Genomic DNA, 28000 nt, shown 5'->3' with positions numbered 1-28000 from the left:
CCTGCACGGCAACATCTACGGCGTCCTAGGAGGGACAATCCCGGATGAACGAAAAGGCGACGCTTCCGTCCGGGGAAGCTCTTAAAGGTACCTGCGACCCAGCCTGGGGCCCATCTCCCGGCCAACCCCCGCCATCGAGTACGGGGGGCCCGCCCAGTGCCTTATCCCCACTGACACGGAGGGGGCTGCCAGGGCCCTTTGGGAGGAGGCCTTTCTCCAGTTACAATCCATTCCACTCTGATGCCCTATTAACACTTGGGAGAAAGGGCTTCTTAGTGCAAGGAGCCGCACCGACTTGCTTTCAACGACAATGACTTCACAAAGAAGGGACTCTTTTCTTAGCACCCTGCCCCAGCCCTCCTCCCCATGCTGTTATTACCCTGTTATCATCGTTAACAACAACAAGCAGGACTCACCTACGTTCCTCGGGGAACGCCAACCTTAAGCATATTCTTACCAGCAACCACACACCGCACCATAGCAACTCTAACTCAGGAACCAATCCATGCAACAAACCTCAATGCCAACTGTCCACATATCTACACCAGCAACACCATCACAGGACCTAACCAGATCAGCTACAACACCACTGGTTCATTCACCTGCACATCCACCGATGTTATATACGCCATCATGTGCCAGCAATGCCCCTCTGCTATATACATCAGCCAAACTAGACAGTTCCTACGTAAAAGGATAAATGGACACAAGTCAGATATTAGGAATGGCAATATACAAAAACCTGCAGGAGAACACTTCCACCTTCCTGGCCACACAATAGCAGATTTTAAGGTGGCCATCCTGCAGCAAAAACACTTCAGGACCAGACTTCAAAGAGAAACTGCTGAGCTTCAGTTCATTTGCAAATTTGACACCATCAGCTCAGGATTAAACAAAGACTGTGAATGGCTAGCCACCTACAAATGCAGTTTCTCCTCCCTTGGTGATCACACCTCAACTGCTAGAAGAGGGCCTCATCCTCCCTGATTGAACTAACCTCGTTATCTCCAGACTGATTCTGCCCTGCATATTTATACCCGCTTCTGGAAATTTCCATTACATGCATCTGACGAAGAGGGTATTCAGCCATGAAAACTTACGCTCCAATACGTCTGTTAGTCTATAAAGTGCCACAGGACTCCTTGTTGCTTTTTACAGATCCAGACTAACATGGCTACCCCTCTGATACGTTCCTCAGGGGTATTTCTTGCAGCACTCAGCAACTCTGGATCTTGTTGTACAGAGATGAAAAAATACAGGAGGTCCCTGGTAATACGGGACTGTTTGCGACCCTACTTTGAACCAAGGAGAACCAACAGATGTTCTTGATGTGGAGTCCCTTTAGCTCACATCTCTTTGGAAGTGGTTTAAACTAAACTGAAAAAAGGCACTCTTAATACCCAAAATCCACGTACCCATGGGGAGTTTTACTGGCCTAGCTACACTGGTATAATTATACTGATAGACCAGGGGTCGGCAACCTTTGGGAAGTGGTATGCCAAGTCTTCACTAATTTAAGGTTTCACATGCCAGTAGAAGGTTTTGCATGCCAGACCGGGTTCCGTCCATTTAGGCTGGCAGTGGACTGAGTGGGGCTGGTGGCCAGAACCCCAGATCAGCAGCGGGCTGAGCAGCTCATCCCACTGCTGGTCTGGGATTCCGTAATCCAGGCCAGCAGCGGTCTGAGCAGGGTCGGTGGCTGGGACCCCGGCTGGCAGTAGCGTGCCACTAAAAATCAGCCTGCATGCCGCCTTTGGCACACGTATCGCAGGTTGCTGACCCCTGTGATAGACCATCCATATGGAGAATTACACTGGTATAGCTAGAGTGATATGCTGGTATCACTGTGCTGGTCAGTTTCCCCATGTAAACAAGCCCTAAAAATTAACCCCAAGAAAGGGAGACTCAGTAGATGCTGAAATCTTTTCGGGGTTCTGACACAGATTCAATTCTTGACTGTGCCTTTAAGGGGAAGTTTCTGAACTAGAGCAAAGGACAGCCCACTGGAAGGAGGAGCAGGTGCCCTTATCAAAGCGCTGCCCAGCTTTAAGGGCAGTCCTGGGAGAGAAATCACAGCAGTTATGTGGCTATACTGGATCCTGCTCGTTCTTCTGCTTCTTGCAGTACTCAGGAGGCTCCTCAGGGGCAGCAGCTCCCCCAACCCTTTCTCTGCTGACTGCAGGAGGCCACCTGCCCCCTTGGTGACTGACAAGGATGTTCGGAAAAAGGTTATCAAACAAGGTACCTAAAAGTGCTTGTGCTGGCAGCACCTGCTCCAGTCACAGCTGGAAGGGGGGTGGGGGTGCTGGGGAGTGTAGAGAGGGAAAGCAGCCCCTTACCCTAGCAGGAACAGGTAAGCCAAGAAAGATTGGAACTGGGATCTGTATCTTTCTGCACAACTGGGCACTCATTAGCTGCTTTCCAGATCTCCTTCTCCACCTCCATCACCTTTGTACACACACACACAAACACTCTGTCCCTATACCTACTAGTGCCTGCCCACTCATACCCCTCCACTAGGGTGACCAGATGTCCCAGTGTTATAGGGACAGTCCTGATTTTTGGGTCTTTTTCTTATATAGACTCTTATTACCTCTCACCCCCATCCCAATTTTTCACACTTGCTGTCTGGTCACCCTACCCTCCAAATCCATCAATATCTGAATGCCAGTGCCTGCATATACCCCATACCCACCAGCACACACTCACCTGCCTGTACCTATATATATGCGCGCGCGCGCACACACACACACACACTCTCTCTCTCTCCGTAGCCAGGAGTACTTGTATGCACCCTCCAGCCTTTCCTCTGCCTGTGGTGAAAGCACCCCTATCCCTTTTTGCTGGCCTAATTCATCCCTTGATTGAGTAATTTGCCTGAAATTAAGGCTGCTGTTCCTCAAGTTAAGTGCATTCCCTCCCCTTTCTCTATAGTAGTCAAAGAGCTGTGACTCAGAATTAAACCTCTATGATTCCATGCAGTGGTTTGTATAACCAACCCTCACTGCCCCCAGGTAATGCCCACACCCTGTTAGGTAATGCGAAATCACTGGGCTAAATCACTGGGCTTAATCATTCACGTACATTTCACTCATGGTCTAAAGTCGGAAATAAGTGTTCTGTTTGTGGAGAGTAGGCTATAACTCTGCTCCTTGGTTCTTCCTACGCACCTGCCCACTTCCACCTTTGCCTCTGGGGCAGATTCTTTTCTTAAAGCACTGAGGGGCATGTTCCATCTCTGGGGGAATGCAGAGCTAGGAACAGAATCTTGCATGAACATTAACAGTGTAAATTTTCACCTCTAGAAATTGCGCTTCTCTCTCCACATCATGGGGAAGGAAGAGACCCTGCCCCAAGCTTGTCTGTTATCTTTCATCAGATCTACCAAGCATCATGTGTGCCAACATCCAAAAAAAATGTTAAGGGAGTCAGATTCCATTGCAAAATACCCCACGGCCTTGGAGATCTCCTAGGAGACGTTGCACTGAGCTGCAACCCAAGACACCATGAGTTCTCTTCCCCTGGGGCTGCTGTTAATATTTCTTCCTAACCATTGCTATTAGTTCTTAACCATTGCTAACCAAGACCTCAGACCACTACTTTAGGGGCAATAACTATCATCGTTGCATCATACAGATGAGATAACTGAGAGGTTATGCAACGTCACGTCAGACAGAGCTGCGACAGAACTCCCATTTCTAATATAACAGACCCAAGTCCCCGCCACTTTGCCTCGCTGCCTTTCAGAAGGAATGTGCCAAACTATGTGCTTGGATGTGCGCTATCCAGCTACTAAGCACACTGCTCCCAGAGCCAGGAATCCTAATGCTCAACATTTCCCTGCTGTGTAACCCACTGACAGTGGATCAGGTCTTCCTCAGCAGCCTGCTCCACATGGAAGATAACAGCCTACTTCTGTCACCGGTTATTTGTGTAGATGAAAGGTATAAATACCAAAGAGCTGGAGAAATAGTTGACTATGTGGTATGAGGGTGGTAGAAGTATAAAGGTAAAACTGAGAAGAGAGAAAGGTCCTCCAGGAAAGGTTTGTCAAGGGGAAATGTGAGACGAGGGGGACCAATTTTATTGGACCAATCGGACAATCCTATTGTATGGGACATTTACAGCTTGCCTAGAGAGTGTATTTAGATGATAAGCCCTTTGGCAAGGACTGTTTAGGCAGCACCCAGCACAGTGGACCTGATTCTCATTGGGCCTGGGGGTGCTATTGAAATATAAATAATTATTAATATCCTGTAGGGAACAATCCCTCACTGGTCCCTAGAGGATGGTCTGGATGCTCTTCTAGCTCAGGTTCACAGACAGAATCAAACTGGTGAAACAGGAGGAATGTTGATCCTGAGCCCGGTTGTGAAAGGTTGATGTCACCCTGGCTTTTTCTGGGGGCAATTTGTAATGACCTTACCAGTGAGTGACAAAACTGAGCTTATTTCGTAGCTCTGCTCTCTGGAGGGTAATCTGCTGCCAGGATACATGATAGTGCCCCATCTTTTATAATGGGTTGATCTTGCCAGCTTAGCCAGGACCATCACAAAACTATCTTACAGTCTTACACTTTACACAGTGAATATGTAACCCAGCTCTTTTGCCAAGAGTCTCACACCTGTTACAAGAATGCCCCTCCCCGAAACTGGAGAGTGCAGGACCTGCACAGCTGCGACTGGGCCTCCATCCTGAGAAGCAGTTTCCTTATGACCCACCATGCACTTCCCAGTTCCGGCAGGTTTGAAAAGAACAGCAGTTCCTGTACTATTTGTACAGCAGCCAGGGAATGCTAATGGGCCCGCCTCTAACACACAAGTCCTTTAGAACGTAAACAATGGCCCAATTTAGGTTTGGTCCTAGGAATGACTCGGGGAAGACAGCGGGAGAGTTCCTGACCCAGTTGTTGGAGGTGGCCACGTGTCGATGACAACTTTCTCCTTTGTCTTCAGCTTTCTCTGCTGCCAAGGTCCCCGAGAATCTGGATGCTGTTGTGATCGGAAGTGGCATCGGGGGGCTGGCTGCAGCCGTGCTCCTCTCCAAAGCTGGGAAGAGAGTGCTGGTGCTGGAGCAGCATGGGAAGGCGGGCGGCTGCTGCCACACCTTCAGCAAGAAGGGCTTTGAGTTTGATGTAGGTAAGTGTGCTCAGAAACCGGCCAGCAGGGAAATCAGATGACACCAGTTGAGAAATGGGCCCCAGTGGAGGGAGCAGGCAGTGCCTTTCCTTGGTAGCGACCGCGAATAAACAGGCCCAGGTCTTGAGAGAACTCTTCCTGAGCATTGCCAGAAGGAAGTGTGTGACAGAACAGTCAGTCACACAGAGGGCTGGTTTGTGAAAGGGCAATATTTGATCTGTATTAAAATCCTCTCAAGCCTGAGGAGGAGTGGGAAAGGAGAAAGCAAGGAACATGCCTATCTGCAAGAGCACAGAGACCCACTTGGTCCAGATATGGTGCCAATAAACTCTGTAAGCTAAGAGCAGAAAACGTCTGCGGCTGGGACTTCTGTGAGCATGTAAGCCCTGCGGCTGGCGATCCTGCCTTGCAGAGATTCTAAGTACTGGACTCTAAACTTCAACTCCTGTTAAAGTCACCGTATGCTCCTTGGCCCATCCATCCAGAAGTGAGTTCTGTGCATACGATTCCCTGGCTCCCTCCTACTCACTCTAAACACGCTGTGTAAACCTGCCCTGCTAATAAGTAGGTCTGTGATTTTTAACATCGACCTCACTGGCCCCAGACTAGCATTGGCTTGTGTGTGAATGTGTGGGATAAAGTAATCCTGCATTCTTTTTTTGCTACATAAAGGATATTGAACAGCTCAGGCCAACCAGTCAAAGGTGCTACAGAAACACTATAGGTGTTCTTATCGTTACTTTTCAAGCAAACATATTACAAATGGTGATGGGAAGAGGCAGAAACAGCATGTTGGCAGTTTGGAAGGTTTTTTTAATAAACGAAAACAGAGATTCCTGGACCAGGGCCGGTGCAACCATTTAGGCGACCTAGGCGGTCGCCTAGGGCACTGGCATTTGGGGGGGGGGCGTCATTTTCTTCAGCAGCGACTGCGGCAACTGGATCTTCGGCCGCTCCGGTCACCACCGGCATTTAGGCGAAGGGTGCTGTGGCAGAGGAGCACGGGGAGGGCCACCTGCAGCAAATAAGAGGGGAGGCAGCACGCAGGGGAACTCCCCGCCCCAGCTCACCCCTGCCTCGCCTCCTCCCCAAGGACGCCATGGCTGCTTCACTTCTCCTGGCTCCCAGGCTTGCGGCGCCAATCAGCTTAGGCGCCGCGAGCCTGGGAGGCGGGAGAAGTGAAGCAGCGACAGCGTGCTCTGGGTGCTTGTGCATGGAGCTGGGATGGGGCGGGTGCCTCAGGGCAGTGGATGGGGATCTGCTGCAGAGGGGGCGCCTCAGGGAAGAGGAGGAGAGCTGCTGCTGTGGGGGGGGGCGCCTCAGGGCAGGGGCAAGGGGGGGAGGGCACAAAGTGGAAGTTTCACCTAGGGTGCAAAACATTCTTGCACTGGCCCTGTCCTGGACTATTCACAAATAGGTTGTTGGATTTTCCCTGCAGTGTGCCCAGAGCTATTTGAAATGTTCGCTGTTGGGACTGACATTTTGTTGGTCAAAGGTGGCTTATATAAAGTTGGAGATGTCTGGTGATGGGTGCAGCAGCAGCTCAGCCAGCTATGAGCCAGAGAAGTGGCCGACAACCGGCTTCCCAGTTATAAAACCGTTCTTGACTCTTCCAAGGCTCCCTGCGGATGCATTGGCTGGGGTGCCGAAAGGCGAAGTTGGCGTGAAGCTAGCCCTCCTCACACACCAGCGCATAGCTGGACTCAGGAGGCAAACAGGTTTATGTTGCTTGGATTACACGCCTTTGAAAAATCACCTCAAGCACAGGGAGAGGCTTGTTTGCTGAGCTTGTAGATTGAGATGGGTTGACAGGTGGCCTGTCACTGTCCCGCCTCAAGAAGGAGCTCTGGGAAGGGATTGTGGTTTGGGGCACAATTTGCCCTCTCTACGCCACTCTTGCTTGTGGTGCGGGGGGAGGGAGGGTGGGGGGGGGGAATACATTACTTCAGTCCAGATCCTCAAGGACTTCCAGCCGAGATTCTCTGGAGTTAGGCACTTAAATACTTTTGTGGTACCCCTTTCCAGAATGCCGCTTTCTCTCTCCCATCCCACCCCTCACCCCACTAGTCCAAGGGGAAACCGGACAGCAGCATCGGTAGGCTTCTGTTTTTCAGGGTTTATTTGTAGCAATTTTTGAGTTGTGTGTGGATGCCCAAAACTCAGGGGGTTTCAGAGCTTTCTCTTTGTATATACTGGGGTGGCCAAACTGCAGCTCGCAAGCCCCATGTGGCTCTTTTACAGTTGAAGTGCAGCTCGCAGAGGCCCACCCACTGCATTCTCCACCTACCAGGCGGGTGGGGAGCTTGGGGCTTCTGCCCTGTGATGAGGCTTCTGCTGAGCAGGGAGGAGGGGTCTTGGCACTTTAGCCCCACAGGACATACCTGCCATGGCTCCCATGGGGCAGAAGCCCCAAGCCCCAACAGACACACCCAGCTCTTGAACTTCTGAAGATTTATTGTATGCGGCTCAGAGGGTCAGTAGGTTTGGCCACTCCTGATATAAACTGTAATGAGTAACATGTATATATATTGTAATCACAGTTGCCAACTTTCATGCGGTAAATAAGCACCCCGACTTTCACAATAAGCCAAAATTTCAAGCTAATTCCATTTCAAAACAAGCCGGTTCCTAAGAACCCCAACACTCCATGTGACTAGATCCCCCCCGGCATGCAGCCTGGGATTGTGGTGGGCCTGCTGTGCACCCCTGACTCTCTCCTCCCCTTCCTCCTGCTTGCCGGGAACCAATTGGAAAAAAAAAAAAAAAAAAGCAACAAGATACTAGCCAACAAGCAACTCACAAGCCAATTAAGCCAAAAACAAGCCCAATTTCTGTGGGTTTTTTCCCCACAGATTTGGCATGTCTGATTGTAATGAGTAATCTCTAATGTTCCCTAGTACACTTTAACGTCATATTCTTTCAAACAGTGGGCACTAGCAGGGTCTAGATGGTCCAATTAATTAATGCACATGTTAGTGCCCTTTAGAAATCATATCCCTGTAGTCCACAGCACTGCTCTAGGTAGACCTGCCCTTAGATACAAGCCAGGGAGCATGAACTGCATAGATATTGCCAATGTTTTTGCAGTGCTTATTGGATAAACCCTGTTCTTTAATGTGAGCTGTGTTGTATCAGTGATTTTAGGTTTTAACCGACCCCTAAGCATAGGCAAAGTAGCTCAATAGGAGGTAGGACACTCCTTCAGTTTTCCCATCTCACCGCTAAAGGAAGCCAAAATTTTCACTCCCTGGAGTAACACCCTGAATATATGTCAATTTACTGTGGTAGCAGAGAGCTTAGGCTCTGGTGTAGGCACAGGAAGCTAGCTTCGTGCTTAATTACTCCATCGCCTGCATTGCAAGCCCTGAGCAAGGCAGCGCCAGTGGGCTGAAAATAAATGCATAGTACACAGTTTCCAAATGTTCTGGCAATCGGCAGATACTGAATGGTTACTGGAGGTCACTGGCAACTAGCATAGCTCAGAGTAGTCCTTGTGCTGCTTAAAAAAATGCTGGGGACAGGGCTGAGGCCAAATCCCATCCTGTGAGTGAGGAGATACAAATGGCTCTGTTGCAGCCCATTGCTCATTGGGTGCTGCTGAGAATTTGGCAGTAGGTCTACGGATTCAAGAATGAAACCGTATTCTCCGAAGCTACGTGTGTGTCTAAGGGTAAGTCTGTGCTGCAGCCAAGGGGTGTGATTGAAGATACACAACAGCTGTTGAAGCTGTGCAGCACAGACTACCTGCCCCCTCAGACTCCTTCGCTGCTTTTAGTACGACGCATGTTGCAGTCACATCTCCGGCTGGGGTTGTTGAAAAGCTTATCTCGTATTGTATTATTTGAGAACGAGTTCATGTACTTAAAAAGACTGAATTGTAGTGAATACACACATGGAGCAGGGGCAGGATCTGAATCCATGGTCTTGCACCTGGTGTGTCATTTACACCTGCGTAGAACAAGTGTCGAAATCTGATTTGGGGGCCTCGTATGCCCAGTTGACACAGATGTAAATGACATAAGGAGGTGCCCAGCAAGGATGATCAGCTTTGCAGGCTTGATCATGGCATTTTCCTCCTTTTTAGGTGCTGACATTTGCAGTCTAAAAGGTCCTATTACCATTATATTTTTTCCTGTGGAACTAATTGGTGTGCGCTTAAAAGGAATTGCAAATAACACGTCTCTAGTAATACCCTTTTTCATAAGGTTCCCACTGGTTTAAAATGAAAATTAGATTGGGCCCTATAACTATAAATATCTATGCTATGTAGCATGCCTTCCTGAACACACATTTTACCAAGAATTTAGGAAATAGTTTGAACTGTATAAACAATATATATTCATCTGTCTAAACGCTACATATTATATATGTATCCTGAAAACTATTCTTCAAGACCTAATTATATAAAGTAAGAAAGATTTCAAGATACGAACACCTGACGTTAAGGTACATTTTTATAATATGCCCGCCTTTTTTAAAATAGACAGGTATTGATGCTTGATTTCACATTCAAATTTAATTTTCCCCCCTCTAACCGTAGATGTAGTAAGAGTATTGTTAAAATCCCTGTACAAGGTCTTCATATTAGTTGTGAACATGCAAGTGTTTGACACATGATTATTATGTAAGTGTTGCTTTTAACACACTCCTAGATCTGGATTTTGAGAAGCCTGGATGCTCTGAGTATGAATTTTGCTGCTCTTCCTTTCCCCACTGTTAGCTAGATAATTGATTGACTGTGATTCAGATACTGACTTGTTTTCATAGGAGTAAACAAAATTGTGAGAAACACAGAAAGTGCCAGAAATAATACCCAGCAGGGAATGTCTCTACTTCTTTTAGTCACACTAATGTTGGTGCTACACCTTTTAATTCTTGGATTAAAAACATAGTTAATTGGAATTAAGGTTGAGAGTACATATAAGTCACTTAGAGGTAAAAACAGTAGAGACTTTGCATTTGTCTCCAAAGCTAGCATGTCAAACACAGGGAATTCACAGTAAGGTTAAACTTCAAAGAAATCCAGACATATTAAGGTAAGAAATGCACAGCTAAGTCACTCAAACAACCTTAACTCTGCCTTGCAGTGACGCTATGCAATAACCATACAATTGTAGATTCAATTTCCAAGGCCAGAAGGGACCACTGTGATCATCTAGTTTGACTTCTTGTATAGCGCAGGCCAGAGAATTTCCCCAAAACAATTCCAGTTTGGACTATTTTTAGAAAAATGTCCAGTCTTGATTTTAAAATGGCCAGTGATGGAGAATCCAGCCCAGCCCTTAATTAGGGATCCCAACTTTCTAAACCCACAAAACCAAACACCCCTGCCTTGCCCCTTCCTCAAGGTCCCACACTGTCCCTGAGGCCCCGGTGCCCCCACTCACTCTATCCCCCCTCCCTCTCTCACTCACTCACTCATTTTTACCAGGCTGGGTCCGGGGGTTGCGGTGTCTATGGAGGGGGGGAAGGCTTTGGCTGTGGGTGTGGGCTCTGGGGTAGGGCTCGGGATGAGGGGTTTGGGTGCAGGAGCAGGCTCTGGGCTGGAGGGTAGGGCCGAGGGGTTTGGAGTGTGGGAATGGCTCTGGGCTGAGGCAGGGGGTACAGGCTCTGGGCTGGGAATGTGGGCTCTCAGGTGGGGTCAGAAATGAGGGTTTCAGGATGCGGGAGGGGGATCTAGGCTTGTGCAGGAGATTAGGTGTGGGGATGGGGGCTCTAGGGTGAGGCCAGGGATGAGAGGTTTGGTGTGCAGGAGGGGGATCTGAACTGGGGCTGGGGGTTGGGGCGCAGAGAGGGTGCAGGTTCCAGGAGGGAGTTTGGGTGTGGGAAGAGGCTCAGGGCTGGGACAGAGATTGGGGTGTGGGCTCTGAGTGAGTATGGGTGTGGGAGGGGGCTCAGGGCTGGGGGTTAGGGCCTGGGACGGGTGAGGGGTGCTGGCTCTGGGAGGGAGTTTGGGTGTGGGAGAGGGATCAGGTCTGGGGCAGGGGGTTGGGGAGGGGTGCAGGCTCTAGGTCGTGCTCCTCTCATCCCTGCAAGCGGTGACATGTCTCTCCAGCTCCTAGGCGGAGGCATGGGCTGGTGGCTCTGCGTGCTACCTCCGCCCGCAGGTGCCACTCCTGCAGTTCCTGGCAATTGGGAGCTGCAGAGCTGGGGCTCAGGAAGCGGCAAGGGCAGTGCACGGAACCCCCGTGGCCGTCCCTTGATCTAGGAGCCGAGGGACATGTCGCCGATTGTGGGGAACTGTGCGGAGCCAGGTAGGGAGCCTACCAGCCCTGCACCAACTGCATTTTTAACAGCCCAGTCAGCAGTGCTGACCAGAGCCACCGGAGTCTCTTTTCGACCAGGTGTTCCGGTCAAAAACCAGATGCCTGGCAACTCTACCCTTAATCATGTTGTGTTCCTAGATTCAATTCAGCTGACACTTATTTTTTTTAAAGACACATCAGACTTATGATTTTAACAGGGACCTCAGCAATGTGAAAGCAGAATAATTTTCCAAAGGTACAGGCTCTGATGTTGTCAGGTGTGTTGATTTATTGAGATACATGAGTATGAGGTCACCCTTCAGGTTCTGTGTGAGAGTGAGTGGGATGAAGGTGGGGTATATGCTGCTTTTCAGTAGGTGTTAGAGGTCGAAGTGGAGTGTTTATCAACAGAGTCACAGGAGGTGTGGGGCAAGAAAAACTGGAGATCTTAGCCTTACCTTCTTATTTCCATGCTTTTGAGATTTGACTGGGTGGAGTGTGTCCTGTTGCAGCCTTCCATGTCACAAATGTATTTATTAAAAAGCCCCTCTAGCCTTTTGCATGTGGAGTAGAACCTCAGAGTTACGAACACCAGAGTTCTGAACTGACCGGTGAACCACACACTTTATTAGGAACCAGAAGTACACAATCAGGTAGCAGGGACCAAAAAAAATAAAAAATCAAATACAATAGAGTACTGTTTTAAATGGAAACTACTAAAAACTAAAAGGGAAAATTTTAAAAAAAGATTTCTTCTGCATAGTAAAGTTTCAAAGCTGTATTCAGTCAATGTTCAGTTGTAAACTTTTGAAAGAACAACCGTGACGTTTTGTGCAGAGTCACGAACATTTCAGAGTTCCTAACGACCTCCATTCTTTAGGTGTTCGTAACTCTGAGGTTCTGCTGTATCCAGCATGTCACATAGCCACATCCTACTGCAGTCTAATCTCTGAGCTGCGGCTTTCTTGTGTAACCATTTGCTGTTGCCTTCCAGGTATTCATTACATAGGGCAAATAGGAGAGAGGTCCCTGATGCGTTTCCTTGTGGACCAGCTCACGGAAGGGCAGCTGCAGTGGTCCAAGATGCCATCTGTCTTTGATGCAGTAGTTCTGGGGGAGCCTGGAAACGGCAAAACGTATCGCCTGTACAGCGGGAATAAGGAGTATGTCGAAGGGCTAAAGAAACAGTTTCCAGATGAAGCTGTGGCTATTGAGAAATTTGTGAGACTTGTAAAGGTAACCGTGGCTTTGTCTTTACGACATTAACTCCTCCTCTCTGAGTCTCAATGGGCATCTAGCTAGAACAACACCCTGCACTTCAAACACAGGGGTACATGAGTGTCCTGCTCTTCCCACTGGGATGCCGTGGTTTAGCAAGGATTGAATTTTTGGGTGTAAGACGATAACTGTCCTCAAGCTGGTACGGCCACCAGGGCTGCCTAAGGGCAAGCATGTCCTGTCAGAGGAAATGACCTCTGGGCCAAGGTGTTAACAGAGATCCCTGGGGTGTCCTGTATGTCAGAGCTGCTGAGTAACTGAGCAGCACTCCCGGCCTCTCAGTACTTTATCAGGTGACTGGCAACAGGCAGCTTGTGGGCAGTCTGGGAGCGCTGTGTGATCAGTGTCTCTCTCCATGAAGCCAAGTTCTCTGGCCCTTTGCCTTGTGATGGCAAAACTTCATTGAGCTTCTGCTCCAGCTCAGTCCCCGAAGCCATCTGTGTTTCTTCACACCTATTGCATTTTTCCCTTTCAGAGAGTTGCCCAAGGAATTACGCACATGGCTATTCTGAAAATGGTGCCTGTGCCCCTGGTCAAGTTCCTGAGCCGCACCGGCCTGCTGGCATGGTTCTCCCCTTTCTTTAAGATGACATCCCGAAGCTTGACAGACGTGGTCAGTGAACTCACCACAAACGAAGAACTCAGAGCGGTATTTAGCTATATCTTTCCCACTTATGGTAGGTGACTTGTTTTTAGCAGACAGACCAGTTTTCTGATATAAACCCCCTTCTCTGAAAATATCCTGCATGGACTGCCCTGTGGTGCATGGGAAACCTGGATCTTGTCCATTCCTCGTCCCCTTTTGCAGAAGTCCATGTTTTAGCTCTGGGGTGCTGGTCAGAGTCCAGTTCTGACCTTTACTTTCTGCAGCCCTGAGTTTTCCTTGCAGTTTCCATCAGGCACAATTTTCTTCACATCCTGTTCTGAACGCCTGTTTTTGCTTTGAGCTGCTAACCCTCGAGATGGCTGCATTTAGGTGGGTGGAACAGTTAGCTTGTATGGGGAGCTAGTAGTGAGCTTTATATTTAGGTTGCATAACACTTTCCAGTATAAAAGACTCTTGTAAGCTCTTTTTAAGAAGTTCTGACATCTCCTTTGTCTACAGCAGGCCTCCTTTGTCTATAGCAGGCCTCAGGTTAGAGAAGTGCCTTTTCTTTGTCTGGTGAAATTCCATTCAGGTTAAACTTCTGAATGCCACCATTTCCCTTCTGTCACGTGTGCTCCCAAGGTAAAGTGGGCAGCCTGTCAAAATAATCAAACCTGAGCATTCTACAGAGGTGGGCTCCTGCTGTCCCCCACACTGCACTGGGAATGTCTGGAAGCTATCAGAGCAGCTGGGACAGGGCTGGGGGAGACCCTGGCTTGGTTCCCCCTTCAACCACACACATGGAACTTGTCTTCAGTGTCGCATCCTGCCTCTAGCTGCTTCACACGGGGCAGGAACTTACCCCCAAAACCCGAAGAGGGGATGCCAGATTCCCCACAACCACTCCCCAGCTCCAGCTTCCGGCGCCATCAGACCATCCTCTTGTCTGGAATAACAGCTTTCTCCAGCTGTCAGTGAATGTAGCTGAGTGGAAGCCATCCATGCCGCAGTGTTAAAGGTTCAGGGTTCAGACTCTCCTGATGATTCAGGGGTTGTCATAGTTGTACATACCAGAATTTGTATTTACTCTTTTTTTCCCCCTCTAAAGAAACCTAGGAAATCACATATAAAAATCTGCATCAAAATTATGTTATTTAGTTTGCACAGTCAAGCACTGAAAAAAAACGCTAAAACTGAGGTTGCTGGGCAACCTTTATTCTGATCCTTATGTGTACAATCATAGGCACCAACTCCGTGGGTGCTCTGGGGCTGAAGCACCCACAGGTAAAAATTGGTGGGTGCGGAGCACCTACCGGCAGCGCTCTACCCCACCTCCCCTGCCCCAGCTCACCTTCACTTCCTCCCGAGGGTGTCGCCACGTCCTGCTTCTCCCCCCTCACTCCCAGCTCTTGTGCCGCAAAACAGCTGTTTTGCGTGGCAAGCCTGGGAGGGAGTGGGGAGGAGGAGGAACACAGCGCGCTTGGGGAAGAGGTGGGGCCGGGATGGGGATTTGAGGAGGGATCCAATGGGGCAGGGAGGGGGCGGAATCGGGGCAGGGCCAGGAGGACACGAGTACCCACCGGCGCCAACAAAAGTTGGCCCTTGTGCGTACAATGTATGAGACGGTCTTTAATTACGTGATTAAATACTATGTTTTTCCCCCAGGATCCCTGCCTCATTCAGTGAGCAGGATAGACACACAAAGGAGCAGAATTAAGGTGGGATGGGCAACTGTAAATCTGGCATTTCCTAACATTGTAGGGCTTGACTTTGCAACCTAAACAATGCTCTTGTTTAAGCTTAGTACCAAAGTGGACACAAGAACAAATGGATATAAACTGGACGCTAGGAAATTTAGACTTGAAATTGGATGAAGGTTTCTAACCATTAGAGGAGTGAAGTTCTGGAACAGCCTTCCAAGGGGCTAGTGGGAGCAAAAGACAAATCTGGCTTTAAGACTAAGCTTGATAAGTTTATGGAGGGGATGGTATGATGGGATAGCCTAATTTTGGCAATTAATTTGGCAACTGATCTTTGATTATCAGCAGGTAAGTATGCCCAGTGGTCTGTGATGGGATGTTAGATGGGGTGGGATCTGAGTTACTACAGAGAATTCTTTCCTATGCTGGCTGGTGAGTCTTGCCCACATGCTCAGGGTTTAATTGATTGCCATATTTGGGGTCGGGAGGGAATTTTCCTCCAGATTGGCAGAGGCCCTGGAGGTATTTCGCCTTCCTCTGCAGCATGGGGCACGGGTCACTTGCTGGAGGATTCTCTGCAGCTTGAGGTCTTCAAACTGAGGATTTCAATAACTCAGACATAGGTTAGGGGTTTGTTATAGAGGTGGATGGGTGAGATTTTGTGGCTTGCGTTGTGCAGGAGGTCAGACTAGATGATCATAATAGTCTATGAGTCTTTGAGTGAAGCATTTTAAAACATGTTTTATACTAGAGAGTTTGTAATAAGTTTTTCAGATCTACCAAGCACCCAGGGATTTCCAGATGAAAGGTGCTATATACACACGTCAGGGTGCATTATCAACTACTAAAAAGTCACGTTCATTTCCAACTCCATTCAACAACAGAATCGGGACCCTATTGCGTGGGAAAAGAAGATCAGTGGAGAGTAAAAATCATGTGAAACCCTATTTTTAAAGAAAAGGCAAAGACTGAGCATGTTAGGTTCCACTCCACCTCCAGCAGGGGTTGGAGAAGAGACAATGACAGCAGTATACATGTTAATAGTCGGGGTGACTCCCATACTCGTGCTGGCATTTGCTAGGCTGGGTCAGACAAAAAATGTGCTAGCATGCAAATTTCCAGATGACTGCAGAATTAAAATCAGGAGAGAGCCAACTGTCAGTTCGAGTTGTGCAAGTTCCTATCCCCAGCTGCCTGCAAAATCGGTGCTCTCCAGGCATGAGTCAGGACGACCCAGCCTGACAGAAAGAGAAGCAGACCCAGCTGCCATCTGTGCACATAGATTTCTACTACCAGAGTAGCTGTGGAAATTATTAAAACTTCCGGCTCAGTATGCAAATCTGCTCTCAGACATTGGCATCCTTTAGTCAGAGATTTATAGATTTAAAAAAAAAGGAAAAAAACTAAGAGCATTGTTATCTTCTTGTCTGATCACCTGCGTATCACAGACCATAGAATTTCACCCAGTTAACTCCTGTCTTGAGCCCCATAACTTAACTCAACTACCTAAGAATATCTGCCAGAAAAGCTTCCAGTCGTGATCTGAAGACTTAGAGATGGAGAAGCCAGCACTTCCCTAGGAAATCTGTTCCATGATTAATCACCCTCACTGTTAAAAATCTGTGTCTTCTCTCTCATTTGAATTTGTCTGGCTTTAAGTTCCAGACAAAGTTAGCCCTAGGACTCTCTCTCATTTCTCCAGATTTTTCTATAAAAGTTTAATTGTGTATTAGTTATAACTAGTAAAGGATAGTGTTGCCAAGTCTTGCACTGTTATCCAGAATCTTGTGCTATCTGGTGGCAGTCTTAAAGCCCCAGCTCCTGGAGTCAGGTTATTAGGTAACTTTAAATATCTTAAGCCTAGCTTTCACTTAACAAAAATTGTGGCCCCCCAGGTTGGGGTGAAAAACTTGAAAACATGAACCGTCTTATGGTGGCTGTGCTCTGGCTGATCAAACTGCTCGCTTTCTGATGGAGGCTATTCCTTTGTCTGGCCTTCTGTTCTCTGGAGTGCCGCAGTTCTTGACCCTCTACTCTTCTCTGCCTAATTTTTTGACCTATTATCTCTACTCTTAGCAGGTTTACCCTGCTGGTATTAATGGGTCACACCTTTCACCCCCTCTTCCATCCCTGTCTACTCTCTGTGTACCTCTTGGTTTGTCTCTGCTTCCTTCAGCTGTCACCAAAGCAGAATACCCCCTTAGGAAAAAGGCACATCTTCCCCTGAGAACTGCATACCCTTTCTGAGTCTGCACCTTCCATTGGCTTCCACTGCCTGTAACCTCAGCATAATCTTTAACCCAAGACCTTCCTCCTCCTCCACCAGGGTGCATCTGAGATTGGGTCAGAGGAGATGTAGATAGAGTGGGTGTCATCTCCAAATTAGTGTGATGGTCTCCCTTAGCCTTAAAACCATAGCAGGAAAAGAGCTGTTAGAGTCATTTGTTCATTGCAGCATTGATCCTTGCACTGGGTTCTCCTTGCGCATGATCTGGTTTCAACAGCGCCAATGATGGGAGACTGTTCCACAGCTTAGTACAGCTCTCTTATCGGTTAGGCTGCCAGAAGGAGAAACGCAGCAATGAAAGAGTTCTGCGTGGGAACAATCCCTCTTCTTTGCTCTGTCTTCCAGGAGTGCTTCCAGCCAGCACCAGCTTCTCCCTACATGCCGTTCTTGTGGATCACTATATGGAAGGGGCCTGGTATCCCCGAGGTGGCCCCAGTGAAATCGCCTTCCACACCATCCCGGTGATCAAGCAGGCTGGTGGGGCTGTTCTAACCAAGGCGGCAGTGCAGAGCATTTTGGTGAATGCAGACGGCAAAGCCTGTGGTGAGTGAGGCTGGGTCAAGCCTCTCTCTTTGAGCTCACGTCAGCGCATATATCAAAGAGGGACAAGGTACACTCTGCACAGATCCCAAACTGCTGAGCGTACAGAGCTTGTGTTTGGGGTTGGGGGGGGATACGCACACATGAACAGGAGCCTGCCCTGCAGAGGAGCCAATGAGTACTAGAAGGGCTGACCAGCTCCTGGAGATGGGCCAGCGCATTGCAGGCAGAGCAGAGAGACTGGGGCTTCTGTTTTCAGTGCAGACAGCCAGCTGGCCATCATCTCTCCCCTCCCCTGACACTGCCCCCTGCCTACTTCCAAGGAGCTCTGACCCCAGCTGCGTGTAAGCTGGGCCCATGCAGGCCTCCAAGCTATCTAGGTGCTGATATGGCCCCATTGCCATGGTTTCTGAGCACCTTGCCAGTATTTAAAAACACAAATCTCAGACACTGTGTGCGTCTCTGTATTGAATCAATATGTTCAATATTCATAGCGAAGGCATTGAACTGCATGTGAGAGATATGTCGCCTAATGCACTGCTAGCTGGCACTCAGCTCTTGTGGTGATGAGGATGGTATAGAGAGCAGAGCACTGGGGCAGGGTGTTCACAGCAACCTGCACGGCTAAGCAAGTGAGCAGCACCCTGTCGGACGGAGAGTGGAGTCTCGGTTACTCTGAGATGGGAATCTGGAGCCTGCTAGATTCTGTCTGCACCCCAGCACAGGCACAAAGGAGTTGGGGCCCTATGGAGATGCAGCTGGGCCCTGAGCTCATTTTCACCAGAAGGATGGGAGGGCAAGGCTGGAATGGCGATGGGTGTGAGGAGGAGGAGGGATAAGTCACCAATAGACACACCTCACCCACAACGGCTCTCGATCTGAACTGTTTCCACGCTGCCAACCCCCCACCCCATTCCTTGTGACAAGTACCCCCTCCCCACTGCGCAGTCCTAGCACCTCCCCTGACAACTCCAGCCAAGGCCCTTTTCTGACAACCATCCACACAACTCAGTTCCCCTCCTAGATGCCAGCTCCCCTTGTCTCCCATCAGTGGCAAGGAAGCCAAGGTCAGCCCTGTTTTCAGAGATGCAAAACCCTCTCATTAATCTCTGAGCCTCAGTGGCCTAAGGGTTTTATATAGCATCCACCACAGCAGTATCTTGGCATCTAGAGAATGGATCTAATACTTCCCAACCTGTGAACGCTGTGGAAATGCTAGGAGTGCGGTCGAAAAGCCTATAAATGCTCTTCCTGGTTATTTATGTCTTTTCCCCCACATCCAAATGCTCCGGTAAAAAACCCTGCCCCACACTCGATCCAGCCTCCTTCCTGCACCTGACCTGATCACACACTGTTTGGGTCTGTCACTCCAGCCCCATGAGAATAAAGGGCTCTTGCCCTGGGCCAGTGCAGAGGAAAGTGGCCCAGGGGTGGGTTATTAATTTTGTTAATCTCCCCTTTTCCTTTCAGGTGTTAGCGTACAGAAAGACCAAGATCTCGTGAATGTCTTTGCTCCTATTGTGATTTCTGATGCTGGAATATTTAACACCTATGAGCGGCTATTGCCAGCAGAGATAAGAACTTTACCTGGTAAAACACCATAAGCTTTACCGCAACACCGCTCCACTTAACAACAGGCAGCTCCTGAGATCTATTGTACTAAAAATCCTTGTTCTACTAATCTCCACCCAAATCAGTTCCCCGCTAATACTGGACCAGAGTTTACACATGGTTTAGAGGAGGGTTGCTTGATAGCAAATTTTATAGTTAAGGATGCAAAACTGTTTCCATTCCAAATGATTTGGGGGGGGGGGGAGTTTGAAGTTGTTTTTGTTTTGCAGAGTTCAAAATCACCCATTTTCCTTTTTTTTTCCCCATTGTTTTCATCACATTTGTATCAAAACCAGTTATAGAATTATCATATCTCTGATCAAAAACTGCATTTTTTTTACACTAAAGAACAAGGTTGTCAGTATGTGAAAAACTTTGAAAACGACTTCAACACATTGTGATAAAAACACTGATTTTAAAAGCATGACCCACAAGTTTGCCAAGTCTTTTGGTTTTGGGGGGAAACAAGGTTATTTTTCTATTGACAAAACTTCTGTGCAAAAAATTTGAACTAGATCTTCTGGTACTTGAAGTTTCAGGGAGATTTAAGTACATGGAAAATGTCAAGGGTCTAATGCAGGGTTTCTCAAACAGGGGTCGCCGCTTGTGTAGGGAAAGCCCCTGGCTGGCTGGGCTGGTGTGTTTACCTGCCCTGTCCACAGGTCCGATGTGGCTCCCACTGGCCAATGGGGGCTGCTGGAAGCAGCGCAGGCCGAGGGACTTACTGGCCACCACTTCCAGCAGCCCCCATTGGCCTGCAGCGGCGAACCGCAGCCAGTGGGAGCCGCGATCGGGCCGGACCTGCGGATGGGGCTGGTAAACACACCAGCCCAGCCTGCCAGGGGCTTTCCCTACACAAGCGGCGAGCCTTGTTTGAGAAACACTGGTCTAATGGGAGCCAAATATTAATCAAAATTTCAAATTAGGGTCTCTGTTACTGTCCTGTAACTCAAATAGTTGGACCAGATTCTTCAAACTTGACAGAAACCTTCTCCTTTGCCTCTGGCGTAAATCTGAGGCCAATCCCATTTGAAAAGCCAAAGTTATGGAGGAAGAGGGGAGAGTTTAAGTTGGGTGTGGAAACTGGGCTCAGTCTTCACTAGGGAGAAGCTACCACTTCTCCATGATGCAGCCATGGGGGATGGGAGGTTAATCTTCTGTTTGCTCCCCCCGTGTGCAGATATTCAGGCTCAGCTTCGCATGGTGGATCATGGCTTATCAGGACTCAGTGTCTTCATAGGACTCAACGGCTCAAAGGAAGAACTGGGACTGGAAGGCACAAACTACTTCATCTACTCGCATCAGAACCTGGATGAAGCGTAAGGAGAAGCCTTCCTTCCGCAGCTCAGCATGCCCCTTCCCCAGTTGGTGTCCAATTTACTTTATATTTAACTAGCAGGATGCTGCCTATGCATGCCCTGGCTACTGCCACAATACTGTAACCCACCTACATGTTCTGCTGGAGCAAGCGACCAAGTCCGCCCAGTCCCCAGCTGTAAAATTGTCCTTCTCAACTTCAGGGTTAAGCGTGATGGACAGAATTCAGAGCAAACTGTTGGGTTCTTGCCCAGGAGTCTGTCTCCAATTCAGAAGACATGAATCTCTTCAGAGGGGCCCAGTAGAGATTCCAATAATGTCCAAGTTAGAGAAGTGCCCAGGTCCCCTGATTTATCACCTGGCTAAGTTCAGATGTGGGATGACTTGCAGGGAGAGGATAGCAACACCACTTCAGGGAAGGTTACAGCAGGATGAGTGTCACACACATTGGAAGGTGGAGACGTTTGCCTCATGCCAGCAGAAATTACCACGCTAGTCATCTAGTCTGACCTGTGCTATAGGGGATCACGACAGGCACCCAGCTTCATCCAGCTCATCCTGCCACACAGAACCTTAATGGTGACCCCAGCAGCACTGACGGTAAACTGCCTGTTCATGCAAGGAGGTCATAATCTGGGTGCTGGCCAGTCGGCATCACACAGCACATTCAGTTCCCTACTCTTCCAGAGACTCCCTGGTTAATTTATTGCTCTGTGCCTCATTTCCTAACCTGCAAAATGGAGATAGCCCGACATTTGTCTTGTCTAGTTAGCAGGATAGAGACTGTCTCTTATGTGAGTATGTACAGGGCCGAGCACAATGCCCCGGGTGCTACAGTAATGCAAATAATAAATAGTAGTAATTTACTTGGCACCGTCACAAATGAGGTGAGGACTCAAAATGAACCCCCAACCTGCAGAGGTTCCCATATCTTCTGAACCAGAGGCCACTCTCTCTGACCACTAGGAGGAAAAATAAGAAGGTAGATTCAGAAAACTAGTCACTGGATATGACAAGGAGCTCAACAGATGAATGTTTAGGAGGAAAGTATCCAGTAGAACACCCAAGGCTTATAAATATAACCTGCTCAGGTCAACCAAAGCCCTCAGTTTTCTTCTGTGCAGTTGCTGATTCTGGCATTGAGGGGATGCTGTCTGTCTTTGGATTTTGTACAGCACAACAAAGGAAGCTGATAAAACAATTGGATAAATACCAGTGAGAGAAAATCCCACAGCGTTAGTTGCTAATGGCTGATAAAGAGGGAGCACACTGCTGGCATGAAACAAAACTCTCCGCCTTCCATGCATGGTGAGGCCGTCAAGTGATGATCAGTCTGAGACCGGGCACGACAAGCTGGTTTTAGGCTCCACTTTTGCTGTAGAGGAGGAAGATGTGAATTAAACAGCAGGAGAGCCGCTGTTTGCTGGTGCCCCAACCATGCTGGGGACTGCTCTGGTGCGGCACAAAACACCCCAGAGAAGTAGTGCCAGCACAGTCACTGCAGAGATCCCAGAGCAGGGGGATGGTGTTGGCAGCAGCCTGGTGCTGCTGAGTCTTGAATGACCTGAGAGGTGTTGCCTGCCTGTTTCCTTGTGCACATGTACTAACCTGGTTGATGGTTAGCCAGAACTCACAGAAAGGCTTCTCTACGTCTCTCTGCAGCATGAATTGCTTCTTTACTGCCTCCAAAGAAGAAGCTGCAGAGAACATTCCTGTGCTCTTTGTTACATCTCCATCCTCCAAGGACCCCACCTGGCAGGAAAGATACCCAGGTAAGGATGGTCTTTGTACCACGGCCAGAACAACTCTGCAATGGGGGTGAGCCTATTTCTAGCCCATTTTCAGCCACAAGAAGGGATTTTTCTCAGACATTTGAGACAGTCTTTTCAGCCGCTTTCTAGTTTTGCAAATGCAGAATAAGTTAACTGTCTTCCATGGGCAGGAGGAGGGGGGAGCTGGTTTTCTCCATCAGAAGCTGGTATTTTAGAACTTACTGCTCATGTAGAGAGCAAGGGGACATGAGAAGAGACAGTTCAGCACTGTGTTGCCCTCAATTGCTCGCCCCTCTGGAGGTTTAACTGGAAATTAACCTGCAACAGCACAGTCAAATGAATGAATGGGGTTAGAATGAATCATTAGCTGGGTGGGCTGGAATTATGGGGGTTAAATGCAAAACCCTAGCTGCTTACCCCAGCAGTGTTACTTCTGCTGCATAGGTGCTTCACAACACATTTCATTGCACCTACCTGAGCAGCATTTAGAATGGGCCATTGCTGGAGACAGGGCATCATGCAGGTGGTCTGTTCTGCTGTGGGAATTAGTAAGCTCCTAAGGGGACGTTAGAAGTTACGCTCCCAGGCAGTGGAGGCAAATGAGAGATTGGAAAGAGCCTTGTCCTTGAGGGTGGCGAGGGCTCCTGCTGGCCAAGAGGAGCTCCTCTGTCTTGAAGACACCGAGCTGAGATGGCACCAATGTCGTTGGTCCAAGCAGGCGCACAGAGGGTGCACCAAGAAGAATTATTTGACATTTTCTGGATACCTACAGATAAGACTCAAGACGAGTGGGTGAAAACAGAGGAAATAATGAAGCCAAGGAGCTGAAATGTGGAAAGCTGAAGAGGCAGGGATGTCGGCTGATGGAAGCATCAGTCCGGGCAGAGGGAGAGCTGTCTGTTAGGCGTGAGTGGAGACACAGGGCACCTGACAGCAGGAGCTACCACCTGCCATAGCTATGGTTGCTCTCCAGTGGTGATAATGCACCGAACACCTAGCGCTCTATCATTCCAGGCAAGTCGACTCTGTGCATCTTGGCATTTGCACAGTACGAATGGTTTGAAGAATGGAAAGAGGAGACGGTTCAGAAGAGGGGAACGAAATATGAGAGCCTGAAAAACGCTATGGTAGAGTCCATTCTGAAGACAGTTTTGAAACTCTACCCTCACCTAGAGGATAAGGTAAGGAAACCTTTATTTATAACCTAATCACCATTGGTCAGCAGTGTTCCGTTGTGGATAACATGGCAGAAGAGTCTGTTCAACAGGAAAGGACCATGTTGGACTCAGGGGCCTCTGGGTATGTCCTGGGTGAGCCAACAGACTGACTTCCACACACAGTGCAGCGGGGAGGTGGCAGATCGGGAAAACCTCCTGCAGGGAGTCAACCCCCTAGTTCCCTTGATGTAGTGCAGGGACCTCTTCAGGTATAAGTGGCAAGAGGCCGACCAGCCAGCCACCTGTACTGAGGGGGGCGGAACAAAAATCCCAACTTCTGTATTGGAGCACAGAGGCTCTTTGCAAGCCCAGGCCAGCAATGTAGAACTCCACCCCCAAGAACAGGGAACAGTGCAACAACTAAAATCTACAGACGCTGTCCATTCCCGTAGCAGTTCAGTCCTGTTCCACCGCGGCTGCCAAGGTCACCCCAGATAACCTTAGCTCTGCCCACTGTTTGAGGTCAGTATCCCAGTGGTATTATCTGCATGCCCCACTGTGGTGTGGATTTCAGCATTATTCCCCTGTTAGGAACAGTCACCTGTTACAACACACATTTGTAATACTGGGAAATAGAATATGCTACTAATATTTTTTTTCCAGATGCGTGGCCCATTGACCTTCTTTTAAAACACATTTTTATTTATTGAGAGTGTGAGCTCTTTGAGGCAAGGACCATCTTTTGGTTCTGTGTTTGTACAGCACCTAGCACAGTGGGGTCTTGGCTCATGACTGACTCCTAGAGGTTATCACAACACAGACCCGTTTTGCAGCGTATTTATAGTGGGAGATTTTGGTGTTTTTGCACTTTTGGAAAGCAATAATTGCACAAAAAGGAATGCTTTGGCAATGTGATCCCCTGCACGCCACAGCTAGTGTATACTATGCATTGTGAACTCCAACTGTTATGCCGAGTTGCTTTGGTATATAAATGGTTTTAGTTTGGCAGTTGAGACTCACTGCTATCCTTAGCTGTGTGGACATGTTGATGTCTGTTATGCTTATTATGGTGTATTATCCAATAGACCTGTGCATTCTTTCTGCATGGTATTCCCCAAAGGGGACAGCTATGGTGGGAGGGATAGCTCAGTGGTTTGAACATTGGCCTACTAAACCCAGGGTTGTGAGTTCAATCCTTGAAGGGACCATTTAGGGATTGGGGGCAAAAATCTGTTTGGGAATTGGTCCTGCTTTGAGCAGGGGGCTGGAACTAGATACCTCCTGAGGTCCCTTCCAACCCTGATATTCTACGATTCTGTGACAGTGGCTAATTAAAGCTGAATGGCTAGGAGAATGGACAGCATACATATGGATTTATAGCTTTACATGACCTTTCCAGGCTTGGTGGGGTAGTGTTTTGAGTTGCTGTCCTTTAGCAAGCTGGACTGGTTTCCTCACATGGTTTGAAGTGTCTGGGTTTTGGAAAATGTTTAAAAATCTACGACTCTCTATTTTAAAGGCCAGAAGGGACCAGCCAATGGGGAAAAAACCCTTGGGGTCCAAAAGATTTTTTTTCTTTTTTCTAAAACTATTGCTCTTTCACCGTGAAAATAAGAAAATGCAAAGCAGCTGCTTGGTTTTTGTAGCCCTTAGGGAGACTGTCAGGCACCCCCCTCCCGGCCATTTCTACAGCTGCTCTAACATCTCTCCCCAAAGCGGGCCTGGCATGGCAGAAACGCAGGTGCTAAGACACCCAGATGTGCCCTACAAGGTGCAATGAAAGCAGCAACAAACATCCCAGCTCCATCCAAAACTTAGGAGAAAACCAAGTCCCCAAGGAGAAACGGGGAGAATCAAATCAGTAGGGATGGGAAGTGCCTGATTAGATCATCCCGTGTAGCTCCTGGCTGCTGCAACAGCAACCCCAGGAAATGCACTTTCTTGGGCAGAAGCGGCTTTTCAGCTCTCTGCAGACCTCTAGAGGCCCCCTTATCTACATGAGCCCTGTTCAAGTCCTGTGCGCAGGACACAGTGACTGGGGGCTCCCCTAATGCCTTTCTCTTCAACAGATCGAGTGCATATCATCCGGGTCTCCGCTCACTAACCAGCACTACATAGCTTCCCCCAAAGGAGAGCTATATGGAGCTGCCCATAGCATCTCTCGCCTGCAGGCAGAAGCTACTGCCACGTTACGCCCTCAGACCTGTGTGCCAAACCTCTACCTGACAGGTATGTTACACTGAAGGGGTTTCTGACTGGATGGCCCCATTCCTGACTCAGTTTCCCTGACCATGGCTGTATTTTCACCTCCGTCACCCAGAACCAACCTGCTGGGCTGACTTTCAAACCGGGGAATGCCTCACCTAGCGGAGGGTGATGTTCAAAATGTCTTCAGGGCTAGGGCGAGAGAACTGGACAATGCTGCATAAAGAAGGGATGGAAACTGAATTTCAATTATCCAGAGGCTTCCCCAGCAACTCTTAACAGCTCTCCCTACATCCCATGTAGCTGACACCACTGTGCCCCCGCAAGTACTGCCAATACCCCTTTCTTCTTTCTGAATTTTTAAAACCAACCAGGAATGAAGGGGTTAAAGTTCGCTAGCGAAGAACCCTGAAGGGTGTGATAGTGAGGGCACAGCAGACCAGGATTTCTCTGAGAAAGGAGGAATGTCGTGTGAGCTACTGAGAGACTGGCTCCTGAGAGACCTGAGACTGCTAAACCCAGGGTTGTGAGTTCAATCCCTGAGGGGGCCATTTGGGTATTGGCCCTGCTTTGAGCAGGGGGTTGGACTAGATGATCTCCTGAGGTCCCTTCCAACACTAATAATCTATGATGAAGTCAGAGTAGAGGGTCTTAGGCAAGGTGGGCTGGGGTAAGGAAAGAGCAGTGCTGAGGTTAGTGCCAGGGGAGGGGGAAGGAAGAGGGGAAACAAGCAAACCAAAATCTCTGGCAAGAACCATAGCAAGTGAAGAGGGGCTGAGCGTGGCCACCGGCCACGGCGCTGTCTTACTGAGCAAGCAGGCAGGCGGCTCCCGTGCTGCTGCTCAGAGCTTTGCCAAGCCAGAGAGCGACCCCAGCAAGGCCCTTCTGCTGCTGCTGTTCAGAGCCCCCAAAGGCAGCAGGGAAACCATCAAGACCCCTCCGTTTCATGCTGCTGAAGCTCTGAGCAGCAGAGCCTGGTGTTAGTCAAGGGGAGGAAGGCACCCAATGGAGACAAGGGCACAAGTAGAACAGACCCGCTCCTCTTGCAGCAGCAGGGAGCACTGGAGGCTCAGTCTTTCCTTCCAGCTGCTAACGGCACCTAATCACCAGAGGAAATACAGGACAGCACCCGGGTAGAAATCCAGGCACCCTGCCCCTTAGCACCTGCTGGGAGCAGCAGCCCTGGACCTTGCCTTCTGCCCACCTGGCATGTTAGCGTCTCCCTCTGGCGAGTAGGTATCTCCACCGTGAGTTTGAGCAGTTCAGTGTTGGAGGAAGTGGCTAGTGGGGGCCTCATCTTCCCTGATACCTCAGTTAAGATGCTAGAAGAGCAGGCAGGGGAACAGTCCAAAGGCACAAATAGCAGCCAGGTGCCCAGCTTCCAGTAGCGAACGGGCTACCTGGAGAGCTGCCCTAAGTGCATGTGTTTGGCTCAGCTGGGGAGCTGTGACCAGCAGGGAGCTTCCCGTGCCCATGGGACTTGGCCTGGAGGAATGCTGACGAGCACCTGCCAGGAGAGGAGTTGGCTCAGCCATGTGGCGGGACGGAGATGCCAGTAGCTCGGGGAAGGCCAAGGGCACAGCAGGTTGGATACGGCAGCAACGAAGGCAGATGCAAAAGGGTGCATGTCCTGGAGCGCTGCTCTCAGCAGGGGGCAGATAGGGCAGGAGTGTTCTGGGGAAAGGCAGAGGTCAGGCAGGACCCAGGATTGGCTGTAGCGCCTGGCTGTTAGGGTAACCCCCTGCAGGAGTAGCTGATTGCCAGGCTCTCCACCAGCCTCGCTGGGTTCAGCACAACCCCAGGCTGAGGGGCCCCCTTGGAGCGGGTCCCAGGAAAGCAGCTGTGATGGCGTGCGCTTGTCTCCTAGGGCAGGACATATTCTTGTGTGGCTTCATGGGAGCACTGCAAGGAGCCGTCCTGTGTGCCAGCGCTGTCCTGCAGCGCAACCTCTACAGTGACATGCTGCATCTGTGGAGAAACAGCCCAGCCAACAACTCCAAGAAGAAAGACTGAGCTCCTGGGACCCACCCAGCGCCTCTCTGTCTCCTTCCCCGTCCCCAATGGCTCTGCCCTCTGCATGTGCCCTGAGCCAGGCACTTGGTAACAGCGTAACTTGTAAGACTTTTTTTTGTTTTTAAAATAAAAATTAACCATAAAAAACCCA

The 28000-nt window shown here is 49.1% G+C and overlaps 2 protein-coding genes across 7 annotated transcripts in view; one reads left to right on the top strand and one right to left on the bottom strand.

The window, feature by feature from the left end:
- The window catches only part of ELMOD3 (ELMO domain containing 3), a 66370-nt gene that overhangs the window by 25858 nt on the left and 12512 nt on the right, over positions 1-28000 (bottom strand). The window contains exon 1 of one of the 3 annotated variants that reach the window (XM_050940182.1): positions 22311-22350. The exons of the other annotated variants lie outside the window; for them this stretch is intronic. The gene's annotated coding sequence lies outside the window, so the exon portion shown is untranslated. Of the gene's footprint in view, positions 1-22310; positions 22351-28000 lie in introns of those variants that run through there. 3 annotated transcript variants of the gene reach the window in all.
- On the top strand, positions 2-28000 carry RETSAT (retinol saturase). 4 transcript variants are annotated; one of them, XM_050940017.1, is made up of 12 exons: positions 2-87; positions 2125-2241; positions 4956-5138; positions 12378-12619; positions 13137-13338; positions 17580-17777; positions 19245-19364; positions 20566-20704; positions 22365-22474; positions 23489-23655; positions 25701-25860; positions 27704-28000. In XM_050940017.1, the coding sequence occupies exons 1-12, from the start codon at positions 45-47 to the stop codon at positions 27847-27849; spliced, it is 1827 nt and encodes a 608-aa protein (XP_050795974.1). In that variant the 5' UTR covers positions 2-44; the 3' UTR covers positions 27850-28000. The 4 variants fall into 4 exon arrangements, with proteins under 4 accessions (XP_050795974.1, XP_050795975.1, XP_050795973.1 ...); XM_050940018.1 differs by lacking the exon at positions 2125-2241 and having other exon boundaries at positions 15-87; XM_050940016.1 differs by lacking the exon at positions 2-87 and having other exon boundaries at positions 1501-2241.

Source organism: Gopherus flavomarginatus, chromosome 2 (genome assembly GCF_025201925.1).
Source record: "Gopherus flavomarginatus isolate rGopFla2 chromosome 2, rGopFla2.mat.asm, whole genome shotgun sequence".
NCBI lineage: Eukaryota > Metazoa > Chordata > Testudines > Testudinidae > Gopherus > Gopherus flavomarginatus.
This window is presented reverse-complemented; position numbering and strand designations above follow the sequence as displayed.